We start from the raw sequence: 23,772 nt of genomic DNA, 5'->3' as shown, positions 1-23,772 counted from the left end.
ATCAAGAAAACAATATTATTTCAAGATTTTGACCAATCAGTCCCAAGTACATGTTATTTGTAATTGAACTTGATAGAGAAGTGAATGTTGGTCAATGTCCTCGTTCATTCATTGGCTACGAGTGATAGACCAACCAGAAGGCGAATGAATGCAAAATTCTCGGTGAGGTGGCTAGTAAAATATGTATTGAATGATTTAATCCTTCTGTAATAAAGGCAGTTCACAATTCTGTTACTCGTTTGAGATGGATACAAATACAGAGGATAAGAGACTTGTTGTAAATGGTAAAAAGTATTTTAAAAATTCAGATAAATTAAGAATACTACTTTTATTATTGACTTGGCTGATAATTTTAATCTCAGAAAATCTTTTCTATTGACTGCAGATTGCCAGTTGTTCCCGAGGGATGGAGCTAAAAGCCGATACGAATATTTTTCTGGAGGTGTGTTTATGGTGTACAGAGTGTTTGTTTTCAACTTATTCTTAGTGTTTTATTGTAGGATTTTCTTCCTTCTGGAGAGAAGGAGTTGGCAACCATTGAAAAGTGTAATAGGGTAGGTAAAAGAGTTTCTTGTACCAGGTCGTAATGCCTACCGCGGGGGACCCAAATGCCAACAGATTAGCACATCATCAAGCTTACGATGGGCTCGAATGCAGCACAAGCGAAAACATTTCAGTCACTGTCAACAGTCATCTTTGTACTCTTCAACGTATCCCACTGCTTCCACTGATGTGTAATCTTCGTCCCTGAAGCACGCCAAAAACTGGGCGAGCCGGTACACATCTTCAAACGTCGACATAGGCCCCAGCGACAGGCGAACTGCAGTTTTCGATATCACCTTTCCGTCTAATTTCTTGTTGGAAGGGAGAGCCCAGCTGGAGCTGTTTAATCTGCCGAAACCCAGACTGATGTTGCTTCTTTCTGCCAATCGCCGAACCAGTCCTGCTGATAATGCGTTGCCCGTTGAGTCCAAGACATCGAATACCAGGATCGATCCTCTGTGTTTAGCATCCGGAGGTCCATAGATCTGTCATGTAAGAAAACTTATTAACTAGTTTCAGCTTGAACGATCTTAAATTGGGATTTTTTTGGTGGTCTTACGAGCTTACCTTGAGTAATGGCTTCTGTTCGAGCTTGTGCCGAAGTGATGTCAGAGTCTCAATCAACCAAGACATCAAGCTGTACACTCTCGTCTGAATATGTGCAGTACCGAGACTTTCCAGATTCTCTAAACCAAAACTTAAAGCTGCAAATGTTTGAGTTGCTAAACCTTCAACTTCTCCTACTGTTCGAACAGCTGGCCCATGCTCAGGAACTTCAGCTATTTTCAACTGATTCGTGTCCCTCTCCCGACAAACCGAATGTGAACTCCTCTTCACAAGCAAAAATCCGACGCCTGATGGGAACCCTAGAATGTGGAACAGCGAACCAGTGACGAACTCTGGTTGATACAAGGAAAGATCAATTTCGATGCTGGGTACGCAATTTGAAACATCCAAACATGCTTTCCATCCGTTTTGCTGTGCCTCTATGATCCAGTTCAGTGAGTGTCGGACGCCGGAGGAGTGCGACTGGGCAGGGTATACCAGAAGCCCACGTCCGAGACCCGTCCACCCTCGCCTTACAAGTAGCCTATGCATCTCACTGGCTTGGATACAGAAATCTCTGTTTCGGATGGGTGATGATAGGATCTTCGAACCGGAGCGTTGCGCAGCGCGTAATATATGGTGAATGTATTCGTGGTTATCTTCATTTATGAGAAGAACTGTACCCTTGTGAAATGGATGCATTTCGGCGAACAGGCGGTAAGTTGATGAAAGATCTGGACTGAAGATTAAGCTGTAGTCTTTCTCTGTAGTGTTGAAAAGATTGAGAAGGCGATTGGAAGTAGTGTTGATGAAGTCTATGTCCTGTGATAACGAGTTGTTTGTAGTGTAAATCGGCCCAGCCCAAGGATCGGCATCTTGCAGAAGGAATTTCATGTGCTTTTCCACCTGAAAGAAATCCCAGAAAATCGAAGTAGAGAATATGGACGGACTTTAATGGGTATCAGTAAGCTAAGCTGTTGTATCTCTTACATGTAATGGTCCAGAAATGAGCTAATTACCTGATAGTGTGAATATAATGGAGCAGTTGCATAATCCAAGTAGACAAGTCTGTGCAAATCAAGTTTAGGGTATTGATCTTTTCTCACTTGGTCGATCCACAAGTGAGCAAAATAACCTTCATGTTCCTCCAGAAATTGTTCTTCAGCGTCTTGGTAAGGAAGAAGTTCATGGTTACCAGCATCAATCTCGTCGCCCCGAGCTGACGAAGACCGATAAGCATCATAAGTGCGAAATGTTGCAGAAGATTGGACGCTTGAATCTCTTGAAGAGGTTTGAGATGCTGCAGGTGAGGAGCCATAAGCGAGTTGATCAGAGAATGGTGACTTCGATGGGAAGAAGGATTGTTTGGATGTCATTCCACGCTCATCTTCGTCACCTGGAGGGTGAGACCCAATTTGGCTGCAGGAATTGTGTTTTTGTTTCTGGAAGTGCATCGACATAAATTTCAAATTCAATTATACATTCAACTCCAATATAAGTTTCTCAAACTGAACAACCTTGTTCTGTTTTTGGTAGCAAGTAAATGGATCTAAACTTGTCAGCTTCGTTCATAGGTTAATTATGTTTCCATCCTTAATTAAAGCAGGAAGGAGTTAGACATATATCCAATCCAAGTGGATTCTTCATTTTTCCACCTTTTCATTAAAGAAACAACCAAATAAGAATTAAGCTTTTGCGGAGAAAAAGGTCTGGTGATTTTGCGGTTTTGCCTGTTCTACTGCAGAAACTACTACACAGAGAGGCTAGGATTGAAACGCTGTTCGAGTTCATATAGCAGGTCAACACACTAAAAACATCTAAATCACGGTTATGCTAATAAAAAACAGTATGGATTTCAGAGAGTCAAATGGATTCATTAAAGTTTCTTCTCTATATGGCAAATTTATGAATGATTCGTTTGAATACCGAAAGCTATACTCAGCAGAAAAGAAGCAAACAGCAAGGAACGAAAGTCAAACCTGAAATCGATTCCGGAAGTTAGAGATCTTTGACAACATGGCAAAAAATTTCTGAAATTCATAACACGCAGGTGGAAATCTGAGCACAGCAGAAAGCTTCGAAGCTTTTAAACTCTTGAAGGAGATCAGGTGAAGAGCGGAATTGTAAATCTCTTACGTAATGTCACATCCAATGGAGACGGAGTTTGGTGGAGAGTTGTTCAACTGCGGAAGAGCTTTCTTCATACTTTCCCGTCGCATGGCTTCTGCTGGATGCTCTGACTTCTTCCTCGGAAGAAAACTGGAAGCGAGCAGTATTCTGTCACCGTCGAGGACTGATTTGACGGATTCAGCACACCATCCCGGTTGGATTTGGTACCGGTACTACTCGTTATTCTCTAAAAATAAATTAACTTAAGATGACATAATATAAGGACAAGATATTTATTATTAATTCGGATTTCTGAGATATTAATGAAATGTTAGGGGTGTTAAAAGTAATTTGAAAAAAACCTTTCCGGCGTTTATCGTAAAAGGAACAGTTAGGGATTTTTTTAATCAAATTGTTAACCTTCTTCGTCTCCAAATATTATTAACTGCGTGTCCTCGGGAATGGGGAGATCGACGGGGAGGGGTGTCTGGGGCTACGCTACATCGTCCATTATAGTTATGCCACGTAGCCATCTTCCACAAAATATTCCCACGAAGACCCCAGGTCGAGAAGACATTGTGACTTTTTTCTGCTGTGTCGTCGCCGCGATCGCTGCGGAGTCGGACCTTGAAAAGAGGTGGGGAGGGAGAGATGTCGGGGCGAGCGCGAAGGTAGGGGGCCAGCGGGCAATGCTGCTGCGATCGTCTGGCTCTGCCTGCTGCTTCATATGGGTGGAGGCGCTCTCGTGGATGGCGTTCGTCGCTGGTTTCAACGCCGGCCCAATAAGCCCTCGCATTCGTTCCTAACGGATAGCCGAAAACAGCTTGCCGATCCCAGTGGAGCCGAGTACTCCCTCGAGGACCAAAACCAAAACGATCTCCAGATCGTTGAGGACTTTCAGATCTCTGGTTTGAAGTTCATTAGAGTCCCCAAAAGAATCAGGATGGCTGGTGCCGAGTCGCACAAGAAGGTAATGTTCTAATTTTTCTTCCGTTTAGGGGAGTTTCGTCGTTTCTTCGGTCTTTTATGTACGACATTGAAAAAGATCGGGATCTTGATCTCGGTTGCTCTCTTTGTGTTTCACTGCATTCTGTTTAGTTAGGGTTGAAAATTTCATTATGTTGTGCATTTGTTTGATTGTGGTTCTCTTTACTCGTAGCTTTTGATCAAGTGCTGATTTTTCTCGAAGTTTTCTGTTTTCGGGGTTGATGAGGTAGTTTTCGAAGTCTGACTTTCCGTCCTCCTTCATTGCTACTGGATTATTTTGGCACAAAAGATAACTTTCCTCTTTGTATTATTCTTCAGTTCACCTTTTCCGTAGTCACTTTTTTTTTTTTTGCTTTATACTATCTTCATAGTAGATTTACAGAATTTTATTTTTTATTTTTTATTTTGGGTTCAAAGCTTTTGGCGTCTGGTATTTCTCACTCACAATATCGGCCGATCAATTTTTGCGTATAGAACTGTAATTTTTATGCTTTACTTTGTTATGGACTTTTGAATTTTGTCGATTTGGGAAAGCTCATTATACTTGATGTATGCCTTGGCTCTCTCGTTCAAACCACCGTCTATTTCAAGCACTAGCAATTTGTGGGTTTGCTACGTGTTGGGTTGGGGTCATCACTAATACAGCTCCTTGATTTCGTCCTTTTGTGACTCAGCTTATAGATGACGTCTCACCTACCGTCTATGATCAACTCGTCGAAATTCTTCTGACTGATTATACTAAAGATAGTATAGTCTACATTTCACAATTGATTCCAAGGGTTTTCTAACTTGAATTGCAAAGAGATATCGCTCAGCTTTATGTGGCGTGGCCAACTGATGGTGGAGCACACCAATAAGTAGTTTGTTTATTTTTGGGGCTCGCCTTTATGTTTTCCACCCTTAGCTATAGTGGCATATTGCTGGTGCTTTCTCTTCCAAGAGAGTTCCACTAACAAAATCTGATCTTGTGAATCATATTCTATGTTTATCTTTTACCTGTGCCTTCTTCTGTTTCAATCTCTCTGATTAATTATGCACTACATACCCATACCTTAATTGCTAGACTATGGAAAATTTCAATTTATTCACGAGACTGGTCCATCCATCCCCATTTTTGAACCATCAATGTCTAGATTTAGAGCCGGAAACAAGTCTAGGTACAGAGGAAGGGGAAACCATTTGCAAAGGTAAGTATCTGTTACTTAGGAAATCTCCTCAAGCCCCAAGTGGGGCTTTCTTTTTCAGTTTCTTCTAGATTTTGTCTCAAAATAGTTTATATCTGTGTTGCTTTAGGGAATCTCCTAATCTGCTACTCTTGCTGTGACTTTTTACCATTTAGCATGTATGTACCAAAACTACCGTTGCTTTGCCTAGTATATTTTCTAAAGTCTCTCATTTTGCCTAGGATGGTTCTAGGAGGCTAAAGGTTGATCAAATAAGAAATTTTCTATTTTTTTAATAATCCCTCCTGTGTAAGAAACTGGGTTTTGGGATCATTACTTGACATTAAAGGGAAAAATATCCAACGTCCAAATATAACCTTATTGATCGATCCTATGTTTTGGGTCACAAGAGGTTTGCAAATGACGACAAACCCAATATGCTTGCTGGTTTAGCACTTTTAAAAGCTAACCAATTTGCGTGAATTATAGTCTTCAGTTTTTTCCCCCTGGAAATTTTAATAGATGCATTGGAGCAATATCAGCATCTGAAAAGAAGAAAAGAAAATTACTGATTGAAGAAGCAAGATTTTCTTGTATCATCTGGTAAATGTTTAAAAGGTTACACATTTTTGTGAATCATGAAGATAGCTGTGAGGAGTCAAATTCTGTATTTCATAACCCCTGGAGTAGGTGTCTTGGTATTGCACGATGTATCATTATTTATCTTGTATTGTACTGTAATGTCCTGTCTTGGGCTAAAAACATGAAAATATTACAAACCGATATGTAATTTTTGTGTATCATAACACTACCTCCAAAATCTGTAATATATTTGCAAGATGAATTGCCGATACAGCAACCCCACCCTTGCCTGCATTAGTTGCTTGTGAGTATAGATAAAAACGAAAAAAGTATCTGAATTTTGATGTGCATCTGATGCCATTTGGTGTTCAATTTAGGTCCTTGACAGTATGTATGTATAGAGGGGGCTTTGCCTTGGAGATTCCCCTTCCCCTTTGAGGCTTCACCTCATCTTTGTTGATATTATCGGCATTAGTTCCTTGTTAGATGGCAAGTGGCAACACACTCTTACATCTGCCAATGGATTTCTGATAGTCCAGCTACAGAAGGTGTCTCAAAGAGTCATGTACTTGTTGGAAACTATTATCCCCTCTCTCCTTGAGGGTTGAGGATCTTCCTCTCCCTTCCCTTTGTATTGTTCTCATCTTTGGCAAGGGAAGTTATGGTGTTGACAAAAAAAAAAAAAAGAAAAAAAAAGAGGGCTTGGATTTTTCTACACGTACATGTTGACAGAGAGGGAAGATTTGAAAGAGTTTTAGGTGGTGCTTCTCAACTGGTAGAATATATTCCTCAGTTGAAGTCCTGCAATTAGTTTGTATGCATGTCATATACTTAGTTTAATTCTTGATAAATTTGCTTGTTCATGTTCCAAAGGCATTGGGAGTGTTTACTGCTGCATTTTCATCATTCATACTTTTGATTCTTGAAATCACCAACATTCCTCTCTGTTATTCTCAGAACATGCTTGACAAAGACTTCTTCACTGAGTATGGTGAGGCAAGTCAATACGAAATACAAGAGGTTATTGGCAAGGGAAGTTATGGTGTTGTTGGTGCTGCAATTGATACCCACAGTGGAGAAAGGGTAGCAATTAAGAAGATAAATGATGTTTTTGAGCATGTTTCTGATGCTACTCGTATTTTAAGAGAGATCAAGCTACTCCGGCTGCTTCGTCATCCAGATGTTGTAGAAATAAAACATATAATGCTGCCTCCATCTCGGAGAGAATTCAAAGATATCTATGTTGTATTTGAGTTGATGGAATCTGACCTTCACCAAGTAATTAAGGCAAATGATGATCTGACTCCTGAACATTATCAGTTTTTCTTATATCAGCTTCTTCGAGCTCTGAAGTACATTCATACAGGTTGGTAAATTCTGTTTATTTTTAACCTAAACATTTTGCTTATATGTTTTAAATGAAAGTTGAGGGGTGTTCTATTGTTTGTATTTTCCCAGCAAATGTTTTTCACCGGGACTTGAAACCTAAAAATATACTTGCTAATGCTGACTGCAAGCTGAAGATCTGCGATTTTGGGCTTGCCCGTGTTTCATTCAATGATGCCCCATCCGCCATTTTCTGGACCGTATGTTCTCTCTTCTATGTATTCTTTTGAAGCTGTGTTCACTGTAACTTTGTCTATGATCCTAGTATCTAAAATAAGATTGATACTAGAGCTTTAAGTATGCGATGCTCATTTTATTTTTGTCGTATTTCACTGGCCAATGTTTATTTTTCTTTTTCTTTTTAAAGGATTATGTGGCAACCAGGTGGTATCGTGCTCCTGAACTCTGTGGCTCTTTTTTTTCCAAGGTAAGTAATTGATACTTTTCTGAGGTCAGTTGTATGACAAGGTTGTTTATTATCTGGGTTTAGTTTTAGCTACTAACCGGATTTATGAATAGTAACATATCTACAATAACATATCTATTGTATTATTAAAATTTAGTAGTTATGTGCCCTGTGATATAAATATTTTATTTTGTAAAGACCTTGCTTTAATTTTAAATTAATCCTATGTTCTTCTTCTTTTCATAAGCTTAGCTGAATGATACAAATTTTACTCCTTGTATATGATGACATGTAACTTCATGCTTTCATTTAATTTGCATAAATTTTGTTTTCTCACGACAGAGTCAGGACTGATACTTTTTTCTCACATATAATCTACATGGGGTGCTTTAACATATCTATTTTATTGTTAAAATTTATTAGTTATGTGCTCTGTGGTGCTCTGTGATATAAATATTATTCGGTAAAGACCTTACTTTAATTTTAAATTAACCCTATGTTCTTCTTCTTTTCATAAGCTTAGCTGAATAATACAAATTTACCCCTTGTATATGATGGCATGTTACTATGTTTTCATTTAACTTGCATAAATTTTGGTACTTCTCTCAATAGAGTGAGAACTGGTACTTTTTTTCTCACATATAATCTGCATGGAGTGCTTTAACATATCTATTTTATTGGTAAAATTTGTTAGTTATGTGCTCTGTGGTGCTCTGCGATATAAATATTTTATTAGGTAAAGGCCGTGCTTTCATTTTAAATTAATCCTATGTTCTTCTTCTTTTCATAAGCTTAGCTGAAAATTTAAATTTACCCCTTGTATATGAGTGCATCTAAGTTGCATAAATTATGGTATTTCTAGCAACAGAATGAGACCTGAATACTTTTTCTCACACATAGTCTACATGGAGTGCTTTCTTCTCTCGTTTTGCTATTGAATGGGTGTGTTTTAGGTGCCTGTGAATACTGGACTATCCTAAAACCTTGTATGATGTTTGTTTATATTATATCTTTGCAAAGTTAGCTCTCTTGTCTGGAGTTGTTCCTTTCAAACTAAGCCATTTATAACATAATCAAAACATCCATAAAAAATTGGGTTTTGATTCTCTATGTCACTTGCTGTCTCAGCTGATCCTCCCTTTGTGAACTTTGTTTGCGATTTCAGTAGAAAAGGATAGTGAGACTGGTCAGTACCTTAGATTCTGTTGTCCTCAACAAACTGATACTATGCCCATGCTTGTCATTTTGACACGATTTCTTTCTCCAAGTGATGCAGTGGAGAAATTTGACATGGATTTCTTTTCTGTTTGCTTCATTACTAAACAAAGGACTCTTACCTCCCTGCAAAATGTGAAAATTACTCACCCTCTTAATCCCCTTGGGTTTTTAAAAATCATTAGTGTCACCCATTGGTTTGATTTTATGACAAAAATGACATATGCACCCATTTAGTTATTATTTGAAAAATATAAAAACAGATAGGGGTAATTTTTCCCCTCCGTCCCTCCTGTTGTGGGAGGAAGAGAAGTGGCTAGGCGCCTCTCACATCTGGGAGTGAATGTGGATTTGTGTGGCCTTTCCCCCTCTCTGTGGCAGGTGGTGGGTGGCAGCTTTGCAGCCATGGGTGGGAGGGGGGAGGCCCCATCCTCCCCCTTGGTCTTCTCTGTAAACAGAGCAGCAAAACAGTCAATTTACAGTGGAAGGGCGGGACTGTTCCTCCTCTTCAATCCCAGTCCTATCCTCCTTCCTTTCTCCAAGAGGAAAAAAAAAAAAGAGAAGAGGCAGGAGAGAGGGTGGTTTGAGAGCTGTTTTACGATTGACTTTCTTAAAATTAAACCAAGGGGGCGAGAGCAGTCAGGGGGGTTGAGAATGATTTTCACGTATTTCAGGGAATAGTTTACCTAATTAAATTTGAAGTGACTTAAACCAAGTTATCCTGGTATTTGAAAGTTATAGTGTAAGTTCTTATTTAAGTGAACAAGTTTGACACAGGACGATGCTGGTGTGCTGCTGCCGTGAGGGAGAAGAGAGAAAGTAGAAGGAGAAGAGGAAGAAAGGAGGAAGAGAGGAAGAAGAAGAAGGGTAGTAGGGAGGGAAGAAAGAAGAGAAGATTCAAGGAGGAATATTTCAACTTCATTCAATAATCCTAATCTCCAAACATCATGTGTTTAAATAGAGACCCAAAACCAAACGACCAAAACATCCTTGAAGAGTCAGTTTTTTGGTAGCCTTTTTTTTCTTCTTTTGCCTTTGTTTTTGTTTTTGTTTTTGTTTTTTTAACCCCTTTTTTATTCGCATGTGCATCACTTGTTCACATGTGTGAAATTTGTATGTGTGGGCACCTTCTCCTTTATGAGCTTCTAATTAAGCAGAAGCTCAATGGCGAGGTCGAAGGGGAAGGGTGTGTTGGGGTTTCGACGACGGATAGCTTCTGAAGGCTTGGCTCCAGCAATGGCAGCTAGTGACGACTGCGGTGTGCTTCTCAGTGGCTTCTGTGGGTGTTTTCTATGGCGCGACGAAGCCTCGATGGCTCCGGGTGTCCACGATGATGGGTTGGACAGTGGAGGACTGCTTGCCAGCGATGGTTGTGGATATTAGCGACAGAAAGAAGAGGGAGGCTTGGCAAGGCTTGTCTTGCGTACCTGGACTGTCGGCGACGCTATCCGAGAGGCTCGGTTGTAGACGGTTGCTACCCTCGTCCCTCGGCTCCTCTGTTGTTGAACGAAGGTTGTCCTCGATAGGCAATAGTGAGCTTCTATGATTGCCGATGAACGACCAGGCGATGGGATCTTTGCTTTGATACCAGTCTTGACACGGGACGATGGTGATGTGCTGTTGCCGTGAGGGAGAAGAGAGAAAGTAGAAGGAGAAGAGAAAGAAAGGAGGAAGCAAGGAAGAAGAAGAAGGGAAGTAGGGAGTCGAGAGCAGGGAGGGAAGAAAGAAGAGAAGAGTCAGGGAGGAAAATTTCAACTTCATTCAATAATCCTGATCTCCAAACATCATGTGTCTAAATAGACACCCAAAAACACTTGTGACATTTCAAAATGACCAAAATACCCCTGATATCGAAAATGCCCCTGAAAAAATAAAACATTTACTCTTAAAGACAACACTAAATGTAAATAAATGAAATAACAACTAATCTGTCCTAAATACCTCCCCTACTGCGACGTAGTGGGTCTTGTCGTAGTCCGGTGTCTTCGAGTATAGACTCGTGTAATCGCGGTACATGAGGGGTGTCCTCACCAAAGTCATTGTTATATGATTGCATATTAACTAATACTAAGTATTTTTGTAGTGTTTGTGTATTTTGAAGAGTGTGATTAAAAGGAAATTAGATGAACCATCTTGGTGATTGTCTTGAGCTATAAAGATTAGTTGCACGTGCTGTTATATCCTGGAAGACTTTGTAACCACTAATCTTTTTTGTACTCTTTTCTCCTTTAGAGTCTCCTTTTAATGATATCTTTCTCTCAAGGTAAAAAAACTTATAAAAAACAATCTGCTGTATAGGTTCTCAACTCTATATTGAATCAGGCCATACTGTCTATTTGGGAAAGTAACGGTTTTATAAATGCTTACTGTACCACTGATCATGAATTTTAATAGCTGCATGCCTGACATATTGTAAGACATTGTGTTTTTTCAGTACACTCCTGCAATCGATGTTTGGAGCATAGGATGTATATTTGCTGAAATGCTCACAGGCAAGCCTTTGTTCCCTGGGAAGAATGTGGTGCACCAATTGGACCTCATGACTGACTTGCTGGGAACTCCTCCACCTGAGTCTATTGCTAGGGTTTGTGATTTCTACTTTGAACATGGCATTATCATTGGCAAAGTCTTACCTTCCAAGTTTCAACTGCATCTATTTAGATTTACCTAGCCAAGTTTATATCTGTACAGTCGGTTGGTAATTGTTCTCTTAAATGTCCTTATCTATTATCATGGTTGAACATCCTTGTCATCATCAGAGATAAGAGTATGAATAACCAGAAAATGTTAAAATATTTATTGATATATAACGATGATGGAAACTACTCATGAATGAAGATGGTACTTTTGACTTCTATGATCAGATTTTTCCGGTGGTTGTTTGCTTTTCTCTCTTTAGATTCGTAATGAGAAGGCTAGGAGATATTTGAGTAGTATGCGGAAAAAGCCTCCAGTTCCCTTCTCACAAAAGTTTCCAGATGTGGATCCTTTGGCTCTTCGTTTACTTGAACGATTGCTGGCATTTGATCCTAAAGATCGCCCAACTGCTGAGGAGGTTAGATTTTTCAATTAAGACAGTTTGTTCAAACTTCATATAGATTTTGATAACTCATTTGCCCTTGATTACATGCTTCTTCTTCTGTGCTTACAGGCACTGACTGATTCATACTTCCATGGCTTGTCAAATGTGGATCGTGAACCATCAACTATACCTATTCCAAAGCTTGAGTTTGAGTTTGAGAGGAGGAAATTAACAAAAGATGATGTGAGAGAGTTAATATATCGAGAGGTAATATTCACTGTTTTATACTTGTTTTAAAATGTTATTTTAGAGGCCTTCCAGTAGCATCACTTTTTATTTATGATGGAATTTCTCTATAAAGTAAACAGATCTTGGAGTACCATCCCCAGATGCTGCAGGAGTATCTTCGTGGAGCTGATCAAACTAGTTTCATGTACCCAAGGTCAGATGCTTAGCACTGTCTCTATTAAATAAAAGAATGGTGTTTCACCTTTGGTCAAATATTCTTCTTATGTCTGTTTCAGCTCTGATAAACCCAACTGCACAGTTCTTCAGTAACCCTAGCGATTTGCTTAATAATGCGGTAGCTTTTTTATGATACTTTAATAGTTTCTTCTACCATATAGCTGGAAGCCTATCAAATTGATAAAATCCACGCAATTTTAAATTGGTGCTTGAAACCTTTGTTCAGTAAAATTTCTTATTGTGACACATCTAATTTGTATCAGAAGGACATTTGTCAGGTATGATCATAAAAAAATTGATCCGGGAGAAATTTTAACTTCAAAAGTTTGCAATGGTGATTGAATAGGTGAATTGAGGATGCCAAAAATTGTTACTTTTATATGGATAATAGTTGAAAGAGATATAGCTTAATAGGAATTTTAGCAGAGATGCTGTGGCAGCTCATGAAAGAAGTGCCAAAGTTTAGCATTGTATTACAAATCTGAGTGCTCTTCTAATATACCACATGCTATTTGAGCATGCAGACCCAGACGCATTACCTCAATGCATACTCTTGATGATTTGGCTGCTTGGAAGCATGTTTTGTGTTTTTTTCTCTTTGGGGATTGTGGTGGGGGTGGGGGTGGGGGGTTTCTCTGTCACGTCCTAGTTTTGAAAAGCTGTGCAAGATCTTGGTGATTAATTTGCTTTTACATCTATATCAACAGCGGAGTTGATCGGTTCAAAAGACAATTTGCTCATCTCGAGGAGCACTACGGTAAGGGTGAAAAGAGCAGTCCTCTCCAACGACAACATGCATCATTACCTAGGTAAAGTTTTTGTTTGAATAGCCATCATGAACCAAAATTTGGAAAAGCAAAAACTCACCAGTGTTTGTCCTGTTTGATTCATTGTCCTATACATCCTTATTTTGTTTTCAGGGAGCGTGTCTGTGCACCTAAGGAGAATGATAATAATCAGAGCAGCGACAATGAAAAGCGATCAACAGAATCTGTTGCTCGAACAACTATGGAAAGCCCTACAAAGCAGCGGGGAGAGGTATCTGAACAGGCTTCTTATGTACAAAATGGTGTTAATATGCCAAACTATAGTGCCCGTGGCTTGTTAAAAAGTGCAAGCATCAGTGCGTCCAAGTGTTTAGGAGTCGATGGAAGAACAGATTCTGAGGTTAGTTGCTATTTTGCCCTTAAAGTATTCAGATACTCGAGTGATAGGTAAGTGTAGTGAAATTTTGAACCCACTTGTTTTAGGCTTAAAATTAATTTTTCTGGGAAAGAAGGCCTCTACCAGTAAACAAGTACTCTTAAAGCTTTCTCTGTTGAAGTTGATAACCATAGGTTTTGGTTAATTTGATCAGCCGTTTTCTACTTGCTAATTGTGCAGGAGGAAGCAGTTCCCGATCACACTGACGAAGGTGTTGATGGGTTGACACATAAGTTAGCTACCTTGTACGCCTGAGAGTTATAAAGATGAGAGCAGACAGCAAGAGAGTCCTGGTTCATCTGGTCGATGACTAGGCCATTACAAAGATTTCGTCTCCTAGGTTCAGGTAGATTTCCCCGGGAAGTTCCTTGGTGTTGTTCTATTATTGTAATTTTTTTGCATTTCATTTATATGTAAAAATGGTTTGAAAAAATATTGAAATAGGTCCTATTTATCACTGCAGCTTCGGTATCCATACCCAACTCTTTGTTCAATGTGCTAAAAAGGAATTTGAGGGGGGGGGGGGGGTTTAGTGCCCCAAATCGATACATGAAGATCAAGTTCATGTCTAACATGAAGATTAAGTTCATGTCCAACATGAAGATTATGTCAGTTATGTACATTAAGATCATCTTGGCACTTGGTGTTAGGGGGGTTAGTCCATAATGAAGTGGAAATAAAGTGGAAAATTGAATTGAAATGAGATGAATTGTTTTCACTTCAACTCATGTTTGGGTGTTAGTCCAGGCCAGTTGAAATGGCTGGAAAACAGATTCAAGTGTCCTTTTCTAAATAAAGAAGAGAATAAGTACATAATTAACCAATTAATGATTACAATTCGTTATAAATTAATATATTAATTACGTGTGACTAGAATAAATTATATAAAATTAATAAAAATTAAAAAATAACAGAAGGGAATATAATAAATAAATATAATGGTTTAATTAATTATAGCAATTGGATAATTAACCAATTAATGATTACAATTCATTATAAATTAATATATTAATTACGTGTGACTAGACTAAATTATATAAAATTAATAAAAATTAAAAATAATATAAGGGAATATAATAAATAAAATTAATGGTTTAATTAATTATAACAATTGGATAATTAACCAATTAATGATTACAATTCATTATAAATTAATATACTAATTACTTGTGACTAGAATAAATTATATAAAATTAATAAAAATTAAAAAATAACATCAGGGAATATAATAAATAAGCATAATGGTTTAATTAATTATAGCAATTGAATAATTAACCAATTAATGATTACAATTCATTATAAATTAATATACTAATTACGTGTGACTATAATAAATTATATAAAATTAATAAAAATTAAAAAATAATATAAGGGAATATAATAAATAAATTTAATTGTTTAATTAATTATAGCAATTGCATAATTAAACCAATTAATGATTACAATTTATTATAACTTAATATACTAATTACGTGTGACTAGAATAAATTATTTAAATTACATAAAACAGTTAAAAATAACATAAATGAATATAATTAATAAATAAATTATTTTGTAATAACATAATATATAGTATAAAAATACTTAATAAATAAAAATAAAACACGTGACAAAAAGGTATAAAATGACAAAAAATTTCCTTGCATCCTCAATATAATGACATTTGCCATATGCATCGATAAGACTATTTGTGACATAAACATCAGACTCCAACCCCAATTTCATAGCATATGAGTGGATCTCTTTGCTCCCATCAATTCACTGCAAGCTAGCAATTGATTTCAGAATAGTGGACAATGTTGTCTGGTTACAGTTAAACCCTTCTTTTTGCATCTCATAGAAAAGTGATATGGCTTCTTCATCATTCAAATTTTGTACGTAGGCTGAGATTATAGAATTCCAAGAAATTAAATCCTGCATAGGCATCAAATTGTAAACCCTTCTTGCATCCTCCATAAAACCACATTTTGAGTACATATCAACAAGTCCCACACAGACAAATACATCAGTATCAAAACCCACTTTGATCAAATGTGAATTAATTTGCCTGCCCAAATCGATCATTCCCATGCCTGCACAAGCTTTAAGAATACTAGATAGAGTGAACATGTTTGGAGTTGTGCCTAACACTTTCATCTCTTGCAACATTTCCAGTGTTAGATCATGGAAACCATGAAGAGCACAACCTGCAATAAGAGTGTTCCATGAAACAATATCAGGTAGCAAAATTTTCTCAAAAACCATCATAGCAGCTTCAATATCAACAAGTGCATTGGCTGAAAAGGAATCAGCATCATATCCAAGTCGTATCAAAGATCCGTGAATCCTTCTACCCTGAGATAGGTCCTCTGAACCTGTGCAAGCATTCAAGCCGCTTGAAATACTAAACTCATCAGGCATCACTCCAAAACTAAACCCTAAACAAAAGCTACTCTTCATAACTAAACCCTAGACCTTAAAACCCTAAAAGTCCCAAACCCCAACTCTAATCCCGAAATTAAACCCTATCAACACGAATTTGAACCCTAAATCCCATATACCCTAACCCTACATCCCAAAATTTGGCCACAATCAAGATAAATTACGCATGAAAATTCAAATTAACTCAAACACAACACTAAATTAGTTGAAAAAAAATTAGGGTTTCTGATTACCTTCTGAAATTTGGGGGAAATCACGGCCGAATGGGGAAATGTAAGCCCAATGGAAGAAATCAACGCCTAACTGTCGAAAATCGAAGAAGATTGAAGGAAATCGAAGGATATCGAAACCGGAATAGGTTAGATCAAAGGAAATCGGGGGAGGAGGAAAGAGAAGAGCGAGAACGAGAAAGAAGAGGGAGGCTGAGAGTGAAAAGAGATGGAGGCCTAGAGGGAAAAGAGAGAGGGAGACGAGAGAGGGAGAAGGAAGAGAAAGGCCGAGAGAGAAAGAGACGAGAAAGGGAGATGGGGCGAAAACGAGAGATAAAGGCGAGAGAGTAGAGGGAGCAGAGACAGCAGAGGAGCAGAGAACGAAGACGAGAGCCGAGGGAGCAGAGAGCGAAAACGAGAGAAGAAGGTCGGGCGAAAAAATTCGTCGAGAGACAAAGGCCAAGTAGAGGAGAGGAGAAAGAGGAAATGAGAAAAGGGGGGGGGAGAAGAAGCGACGCCGTCGCTCGTGGTAAGTCAATGATTTGAAAAAACGGGCGGAATCAGGTTTCCGTCGTTTTTGCCTGAGGAGATGAAACGGTGTTATCTGGCTTCAATTCAATTTATTTTGCACTAACACCTTATTTATGATGACCTAGGTAATGCGGGGGGAATTCATTCCACTTCATTGTGGACTAACCCCCCCCCCTTAGTATTGACGACTTCATGTGCACTGGAAAACAGTTTCCAGTGTTAGTGCCCCAACATGAGAAAAACATAAAAAACAAGAGAATCTTTAAACCTTTATGGTACACTTAATTACAACATAATCTTTAAACCCTAAATTAGGTAAAACAACCATTATTACTACACGAATAAATTATTTAATGTATAATTATATATATTAATATATTTATTAATTGAATTAGATATTTTATTATGCATTAATATGGTAATTACATGAGCCAATGAAATACGCACATAGTTAATTACAAATAATAAATAAATAACGTTATAAATAAAAAAAATGAAAGTAATACGTGGAGTTATTATTAACATATGATATACTTTAACCTAAAAATGAATAATTTAAGAGAAAAATTGATCTAATCATAAATTTAACACACTATATATTTGTACATAATATATTTTATGTATTATTAATTAATAATATATTATCACAAAATTTAAAACCATTGGTTTAATTAACTATAGCAATCGGATAATTATGCCAAAATAATTTATCAAATATTTATTTTAAAAATATTTTAATTATGACTATTAAATCACTATTTTTAATATAGTAATTATAAAATAAATATAATAAATAAATAAAAATAATTATTCTATAAATAAAATTTATATATTAATGATTTTGATGACGATAGTTTTAAACTATCGTCGTCTTCCTCAGGGGCGAGCCAGCAGGCAACGACGACTGTGATGGGCCAGTGGGCAACGGCAACGGCAACGGTGGCGGGCAACACCGATAGAGGCGGCACTCCAACGGTATGCAGAGAGGGAGAAGAGAGGGAGGCCGAGAAGCCCAAATGTCAAAATCGAAGAAAACAGAAACTGAAATAGGGGAAATCGCAAGAAATTGGAAGGTCTTTTGGGGAAAAAAATAATAGCGTGAGGGAGAAGGGAGTGAGATGCCGAAAGGAAGAAAAGAGGGAGAAGAGACAGAGAAATAAGAGAGAGGGAGAAGCGAGCGGGAGGTTCAGAGGGAGAGCGAGTCCGAGAAGGAGAAGGACGTCGGGAGGATGTTCGCAGCGAGAGATGGAGGCAGTAGAGAGGGAGACCAGAAAGGGACGACGGAGACGAGAGAAGGAGCAGAGAGCTCGGGCTTCAGGGAGACAACAGAGGGGTTGCGGGAACGAGAGCGAGGTACAGGAACGAAATGAGGAGAAATGAGCGAGACGGTCTGAGCCAGAGAGAGCCCGCGCGAGAGTCATGTAGATAATTCTCAAAATCAGGCGAAAAGTACTTTCCGCTCTTTACTCTTGAGACATGAACTCTAGAGTTATGTATGTTCATGTACATGATATGAATTTCGGAGCTCCCTAACGACATCAAGACATGAACTGCATAATGTGCATGAAGATCGTGTCCAAAGTCACGTGCACTTACCCCCCTTAAACATGAGGATAGTGATAGGAGTTGTTGTCGGCTTTGTGGATGGTAAGGTTGAGCTGGCACAAAGAAAAGTGAAAATCATCATAAGCTTGTCCATGATGTTCCATAAGAAATCGTTTTAACGTATGGAAAGGGCACCTGGCACATAAAATAGAGGAGAGAGATGATTTCAAGTCATTTCACCTGGACATTGCATTCATAAGGGAGAAAGTGCAATCGTTTTCCACCTTTACTTTCAAATTACAGAACTTTTCTGACGACTCCCACTGTTTAGGATCGAGATTACCTCTTGATGTACCCTTTTGACATTAAATCCTTAGCGTTTGTTCTAATATGTGCTTAGATGTCACAACATTTAGTTATATCATGTCTCGTTAACATTCCATTTCGTAGTAAAGTTTTTTTAGGCTAATTGCTGAATATAACCAACATCAGTGTATTACTGAACCGTCTAATTCTTGACAGTTTTTGCTCTTGTCTACCATGCAGCGCAGTTTAGCTCGACCACTATTTGTCTCCAACGTAAGGAACCTGGGGAGAGATAAGTGGTGCCTCCTGAAACTTGCTCCCATGGGCGTATATCTCACACAAGTCTCGTTTGGTCGCTAGGGTTACATTTTCCTTTTCGAGAGTCGCTGGATCTGCGCAACAATGGAGCCCCCAGCTTTACCTCCACCGTCCAAACCGAGTAAGCTTTCTTTTCTTTTCGACTTAACTAGTGTAGATGTTTTCGTTTTTGTCGTTTTTGGTGATTTCAGATTGTGAATGAGATCGAGTCTTTGTGTCTACTCGACTTCGGTATAGCGACTTCTTTCGTTTTCTTTTTAATGATTTTAGATCCGGATATGAGGCATGAATTGTGAAGTTCTACTCAGTTTTGAAAATGGTCACCCTTGATTGTTAGTTTTTTCATGTAGTTTCTTTTTTCATCTAGCAGTTCCTATTTCTCTTCTGCTTCTTTATTTCCCATTCTCTATGTCATTTTCTATCTGCAAATTGTCTTGAGCGTCCGTTTTCTCATTGAGCTTCCTCTTTTTTATTTTTTTATTTTTTATTTTGCAGTTTCTATTTCTCCTTTGCTTCTGTTTTCCCCATTTTGTGTGTCATTGCCATCTGCAACAAAATACGGTCGGTTGGTTAAGTTGCAGCTTGCTGTTCGTTGCCTATTTCATTGGAGGTGCAGAGGAACATATTTGTTTTGCTTCTCTAGATAAGTTACACAATTGACGGCATTGGCGTCTCTTGTTCTGCATGTACTGAGTTATGAAATGATGATGTGTGGGTGAGAGAACTACCGTAAGTGTCCTTTCCAACATAAAGTGGAAAGGACTTGATCAGGGTTTCAAGAGGAGGGACTAATTACGCTTGATTAGGGTATCAAAAGGAGGGACTTATTACTGAGAGAAGGAGAGAAGGGAAGGTTACTTTTGGAAGTGGAGAACTGTAAATTCTGTAGACTAATAGGAAATTGGAAGGGATTTCAGTTCCAAGATGTTGTTCATGGACCGCATGGAAGACTGGTGTCCTTTTTTCTCTAAGTTGGGGTATATTTGTTTGATCGACTTCTTTTCTGCTTGAGTGAAACTTTAGTCAGGGTCTTGTTAGTAAGAAAAGTGATTCCTCATGTGTTTGGCTAACCCTTTCGCTTTCTGCATGTGCAATGGTCATATAGTTTGGATGTATTCACAACCTGTAATTTGCTTTGGCTCTGTACGTTTGATGTACTTGTTAAAAAAAAAGGGCCTTTTTGGTTTAGTTAATTTTCATATAACATGTTATTTGTGTACGACTGCTTCATTCTTTTTCTCTTGAGTTTTTAAGCTGTGAACATGACACTACTCTTTCCCCTTTTCTCATTTTCAAGTCGTGAGTACAAATCTCCTCTTAAAAATGTGGTCTGGTGGGAAGAATGACTTCGACTCTTCCTGTGTTATATCGTTCAGTGATGATTTCAAGTGGTGGAGTCCACTCATTTTTGCTTCAAAGTAAATTTTTTAGTTGTAATGCAATTATGTTATTGTCCATTTGTTTCTGTTGCATTTGTTTAATGTTTTTTGTATGCTAAGATAATGATAAACTTTTTCCATGTGTAGGTGTACCTGAACATCTAATGCATAAAAACCGGTTGCAAGAATATGCACAAAGGTCGGCTCTACCTCTTCCAGTTTATCAGACTGTCAATGGAGGTCTTCCACATGATCCGAAATTTGGATCAACTGTGATTGTTGATGGAGCCACATACAAGTCATCTCAAAGATTCCAAAATCGAAAAGCAGCAGAGCAAGATGTTGCAAAACTTGCACTGGATTCCATAATGAAAAAGATAAAGGATGAAGGACTACCACAGATTTCTCATGTTTGTAATCTATCTCTTGTTTTTGCTTAAACTTATGTATATCAAAGTTATCTTAAATTTTTTGTTTTCTGTTCTCTGTTCTCTGTCTCCAAATGAGAACCCTGAGCCCTGAGTCTCATAGTACTACCAGAAAGGAGTCAATTTTCATATTTGGTAATAAAATAAGATTCTTTAAAAATAAAAATTAGTTCTTTACACCAAAAAGATTGGTGAACGTTTGAAATAGAATGATGACAGTTTTCTGTATCTGGGGAGTATTCTCAATACAGAACGAGATTCTTTTAAAATAAACATATTCCTTTTATTCACAAAAAGAGAATCTTACTTGATTAGTGAAGGATTTGAAATAGAGTTGATGCTATTTATCTGTATATAAAGGAATATTCTCATTGTTTGCACCTTCTAAACCACCTCATTGGAACTCCTTTAGGGCAGCTGTGAAGAGAGCATATCTAACCAAGAAACATAAAATCTTAAACTCTTAGAAATAGCCCATTTCTAAGTCCCTCCATTGAAATTCTTGTGAAGTGGAACTCTCACATGGTAAAAATTCAATTTTTATCATGGAAGTGTGTTTTATGCATCTTGTATGTTATTCAATTGGTGCACTTTGACCAAATTTTAAAATATGTTAAGTTTAAATGTTTAATATTGCATAATGAGTTGTTGAACAGGAAAATAGCAGAAAAGGATTAATTGTTTCTTTATCATTTTTTCATAACGTGGATTTCCAATCTCACACAAAAAATTAGGGTTTTCTTGAAATAAGTGTTCCAGCTCTGAAGGACTTAAAAACTGCACATAAAGTTGAGATTTCAGAAGGAGATTAAATTAGGGTTTTATGATGGTTTCCCTTATAATAGCATGGTAGTTATAAGTATGCTAAGATAATTAAATTTGAACTATAAAGTACATTTGGAAAATATAGAATGTACCATAATTTCAAAGACTTCTAACTCAACTGAGCTGAAGACTCTTAAATAAAATAATACGATCTTTTCATAATTTTTAGACTTTAGATTTTTAACCAAGGGAGTTCTTGTCATTTTTTTTATTCCCTTTAACATTCCTTGTAAAAAAATTCCCTGGTTTACTTCAAATGGAATTTCATGCATGTTTACCAAAGCATCTTGATTTATGAAGTTGATTGGAATGGTTGAAAAGACAAATTATTACCAATAGCTTGAGGGAGCTTTTTGACTAAAATTTTTAGAGGATTTGAGCTCCTTCGTAGTTTTCTCTTTTAAGCTTCTAAGGTGTTAGGCTTTGGATTGTCATCCTAATGTCTAACTGTACACTTTGAGTAAAATTTAATTTTATAACGAAGCAAAAATGGGATGATGGTTTCAGATGAATGTGCTAATTCGATGATTGGATTTGACAATTAGCTGAATTTACAAAGTAGATCAGGTTAGGGACACATCTGATGTAGTGTGAGTATCGATGTTAATCGTGTGCATTTGTTTGTTTCATATTTACTTAAACAGCTGAAGAATGGATCTTTATTCTTTTTTCATGTTTACATGCTACCTGAGTTTGTTTTTCATTGTCAGGACACTGTATTTTGCAAGTCTATTTTAAATGAATATGCAGTTAAGATGAATTTGCCAAAGCCATCATATTCAACTTCTCAGTCAGGGAACCTACTTCCAATCTTCACATCTTCCTTGGTGTTTGATGGGAAAACATATGTGGGAAACCCAGGAAAAAACAAGAAGGAGGCAGAACAAAAAGCAGCCCGCACAGTCATTCAATACATTTTAGGTTTATGGACTATTGCCTATATGAAGTTGTTTCAGATTTTTTATTGGAACTACCTTTTGGTTTGTCATTTCAAATGCTTCTCGTCAAGGAACTGATATTGTTGTAGGTACTTCATCATCGAGAACTGTCTTAACAGAAATCATAAAATCCAAGTCTAGGCTTTTTGCTGCTATTTATAAAGGTAATGCTTGGAGTTCGAGCTGTAGCACTGGTATGTATGGGTCTTTTGTGCTAATAAATCTCTTGCCAGCCATTCAAATGTCTCACCTTCTGCACATCTCTCTTTGGTCCCAGTAACATCTGACTTGAAACCAAAAGAAGAATTGGTTCATCATTCTTTGACGGGTTTAGCTGGAAATGAGATGGTGCCATTGAATTACCTATCAAGTGGACCATCACAACCGATTTGTAAACCTGAAACTACAACATCCACAACTCAGGCTGATCATTACTTTCTACTAAACGGAGGCAATGCAATAACTGTTTGCAGCTCTCGACAGTCTGCTGATTCTACTCATTTGTCAAAACGAAGAAGGAAGCGATACAACCAGGAGATGGCTAAGAGGGTTAGAACCGAGCAACAATAAGTCTTTCTTCCCATTTTGCACTGGTGGGTTTTGTTGTGTTCTAATGAATTGTAAGTCTAGTATGATAGGGTTTTCTTGTTTTTAGTTTCGTCCTGGTAAAATATGAGGATATGCTGATTATTTCTTTTCTTTGATGCAGATCATCATGTTTTGCTTTGAAAGAAAACAAACAGTTAAAAAGTCCTAGGTCCATGTAGTGTGTATATATTTTGATTCTTGTTCCATCAAATACATCTTAAAGCTAACGAATCTCATATTGGCCCTCGTTTCTCGTTCTTATGTTACGTATACAGAATATTTGCCCATTTTTGGCTTAGTTATTAACAGCGAATTTGATTTCTGAGATCTACCCGTGCCTTCAGGCAAGTAAAAATTTCCCCTGAGAATGTAAAACTTTGGACTGCTGGATCACTGGGAGAGAATGTTACCAGCTGCTTACTGGCCTATTTAGTCGAATTTTGGATTGTCAAGAAGGACCTTAGGCTGCACGAAGATGATCTTTTATTAGCGTGAACTGTTTCTTGTTATAGATATTGGTTCTTTTAGGTGCACGAAAGCGTGAAGATGGATCCAACGCCGTCGTTGTATCACTGACGGGGAAATGTTCGATTTTGCTTGGGTTGCGCGAGTAGCTCCTCCCTGAAAATTTCATAGGCCCGTCGTGTTATTGAACTG

At 37.8% G+C, this 23,772-nt stretch overlaps 4 protein-coding genes across 6 annotated transcripts; 2 read left to right on the top strand and 2 right to left on the bottom strand.

Moving 5' to 3' along the window:
* Nucleotides 1-394: 394 nt before the first annotated feature.
* Nucleotides 395-3,345, bottom strand: LOC137937045 (uncharacterized). The gene is made up of 4 exons (XM_068782076.1): nucleotides 3,069-3,345; nucleotides 2,109-2,531; nucleotides 1,111-1,995; nucleotides 395-1,028 (listed from the first exon to the last, which is right to left on the bottom strand). Exons 1-4 carry the CDS (start codon nucleotides 3,105-3,107, stop codon nucleotides 684-686), a joined length of 1,692 nt encoding a protein of 563 aa, XP_068638177.1. The 5' UTR covers nucleotides 3,108-3,345; the 3' UTR covers nucleotides 395-683.
* Nucleotides 3,346-3,788: 443 nt separating this feature from the next.
* On the top strand, nucleotides 3,789-14,089 carry LOC137935887 (mitogen-activated protein kinase 9-like). The gene is made up of 11 exons (XM_068780281.1): nucleotides 3,789-4,168; nucleotides 6,888-7,296; nucleotides 7,389-7,516; nucleotides 7,684-7,743; nucleotides 11,372-11,521; nucleotides 11,837-11,992; nucleotides 12,089-12,226; nucleotides 12,328-12,401; nucleotides 13,132-13,233; nucleotides 13,345-13,591; nucleotides 13,808-14,089. The coding sequence occupies exons 1-11, from the start codon at nucleotides 3,926-3,928 to the stop codon at nucleotides 13,880-13,882; spliced, it is 1,782 nt and encodes a 593-aa protein (XP_068636382.1). The 5' UTR covers nucleotides 3,789-3,925; the 3' UTR covers nucleotides 13,883-14,089.
* Nucleotides 14,090-15,385: 1,296 nt separating this feature from the next.
* LOC137937411 (pentatricopeptide repeat-containing protein At2g03880, mitochondrial-like) lies at nucleotides 15,386-16,027 on the bottom strand. The gene has a single exon (XM_068782470.1). The coding sequence runs from the start codon at nucleotides 16,025-16,027 to the stop codon at nucleotides 15,386-15,388; it is 642 nt and encodes a 213-aa protein (XP_068638571.1).
* Nucleotides 16,028-18,895: 2,868 nt separating this feature from the next.
* On the top strand, nucleotides 18,896-23,447 carry LOC137937098 (double-stranded RNA-binding protein 4-like). 3 transcript variants are annotated; one of them, XR_011109605.1, is made up of 6 exons: nucleotides 18,896-19,078; nucleotides 20,484-20,746; nucleotides 22,300-22,510; nucleotides 22,617-22,721; nucleotides 22,805-23,147; nucleotides 23,237-23,447. XR_011109605.1 is itself a non-coding variant. In XM_068782160.1 (6 exons), the coding sequence occupies exons 1-5, from the start codon at nucleotides 19,042-19,044 to the stop codon at nucleotides 23,095-23,097; spliced, it is 879 nt and encodes a 292-aa protein (XP_068638261.1). In that variant the 5' UTR covers nucleotides 18,896-19,041; the 3' UTR covers nucleotides 23,098-23,120; nucleotides 23,237-23,446. The 3 variants fall into 3 exon arrangements, 2 of the variants coding, with proteins under 2 accessions (XP_068638261.1, XP_068638260.1); XM_068782160.1 differs by having other exon boundaries at nucleotides 22,617-22,691; nucleotides 22,805-23,120; nucleotides 23,237-23,446; XM_068782159.1 differs by having other exon boundaries at nucleotides 22,805-23,120; nucleotides 23,237-23,446.
* Nucleotides 23,448-23,772: the final 325 nt, after the last annotated feature.

This window comes from Aristolochia californica, unplaced genomic scaffold (genome assembly GCF_029961685.1).
Source record: "Aristolochia californica isolate CCGP_79_NKW_82.1479 unplaced genomic scaffold, dmAriCali1.0.hap1 SCAF_7, whole genome shotgun sequence".
Classification (NCBI taxonomy): Eukaryota; Viridiplantae; Streptophyta; class Magnoliopsida; order Piperales; family Aristolochiaceae; genus Aristolochia; species Aristolochia californica.
The sequence above is the reverse complement of the archived record's forward strand: the minus strand, read 5'-3'. Positions and strand labels throughout refer to the sequence as shown.

Excerpts from the sequence above, each read along its gene's own strand:
- LOC137937045 (XM_068782076.1), bottom strand. The coding sequence starts at position 3,107 with ATGTTGTCAAAGATCTCTAACTTCCGGAATCGATTTCAG. Across the intron at positions 2,532-3,068 it reads ACTTCCGGAATCGATTTCAG|AAACAAAAACACAATTCCTG; the intron begins GTTTGACTTTCG and ends ATGCACTTCCAG. Across the intron at positions 1,996-2,108 it reads CATTATATTCACACTATCAG|GTGGAAAAGCACATGAAATT; the intron begins GTAATTAGCTCA and ends GATTTCTTTCAG.
- LOC137935887 (XM_068780281.1), top strand. The coding sequence starts at position 3,926 with ATGGGTGGAGGCGCTCTCGTGGATGGCGTTCGTCGCTGGTTTCAACGC. Across the intron at positions 7,297-7,388 it reads TCTGAAGTACATTCATACAG|CAAATGTTTTTCACCGGGAC; the intron begins GTTGGTAAATTC and ends GTATTTTCCCAG. Across the intron at positions 13,592-13,807 it reads ATGGAAGAACAGATTCTGAG|GAGGAAGCAGTTCCCGATCA; the intron begins GTTAGTTGCTAT and ends CTAATTGTGCAG.
- LOC137937411 (XM_068782470.1), bottom strand. The coding sequence starts at position 16,027 with ATGCCTGATGAGTTTAGTATTTCAAGCGGCTTGAATGCTTGCACAGGT.
- LOC137937098 (XM_068782159.1), top strand. The coding sequence starts at position 19,042 with ATGGAGCCCCCAGCTTTACCTCCACCGTCCAAACCGA. Across the intron at positions 19,079-20,483 it reads ACCTCCACCGTCCAAACCGA|GTGTACCTGAACATCTAATG; the intron begins GTAAGCTTTCTT and ends TTCCATGTGTAG. Across the intron at positions 20,747-22,299 it reads GACTACCACAGATTTCTCAT|GACACTGTATTTTGCAAGTC; the intron begins GTTTGTAATCTA and ends TTTCATTGTCAG.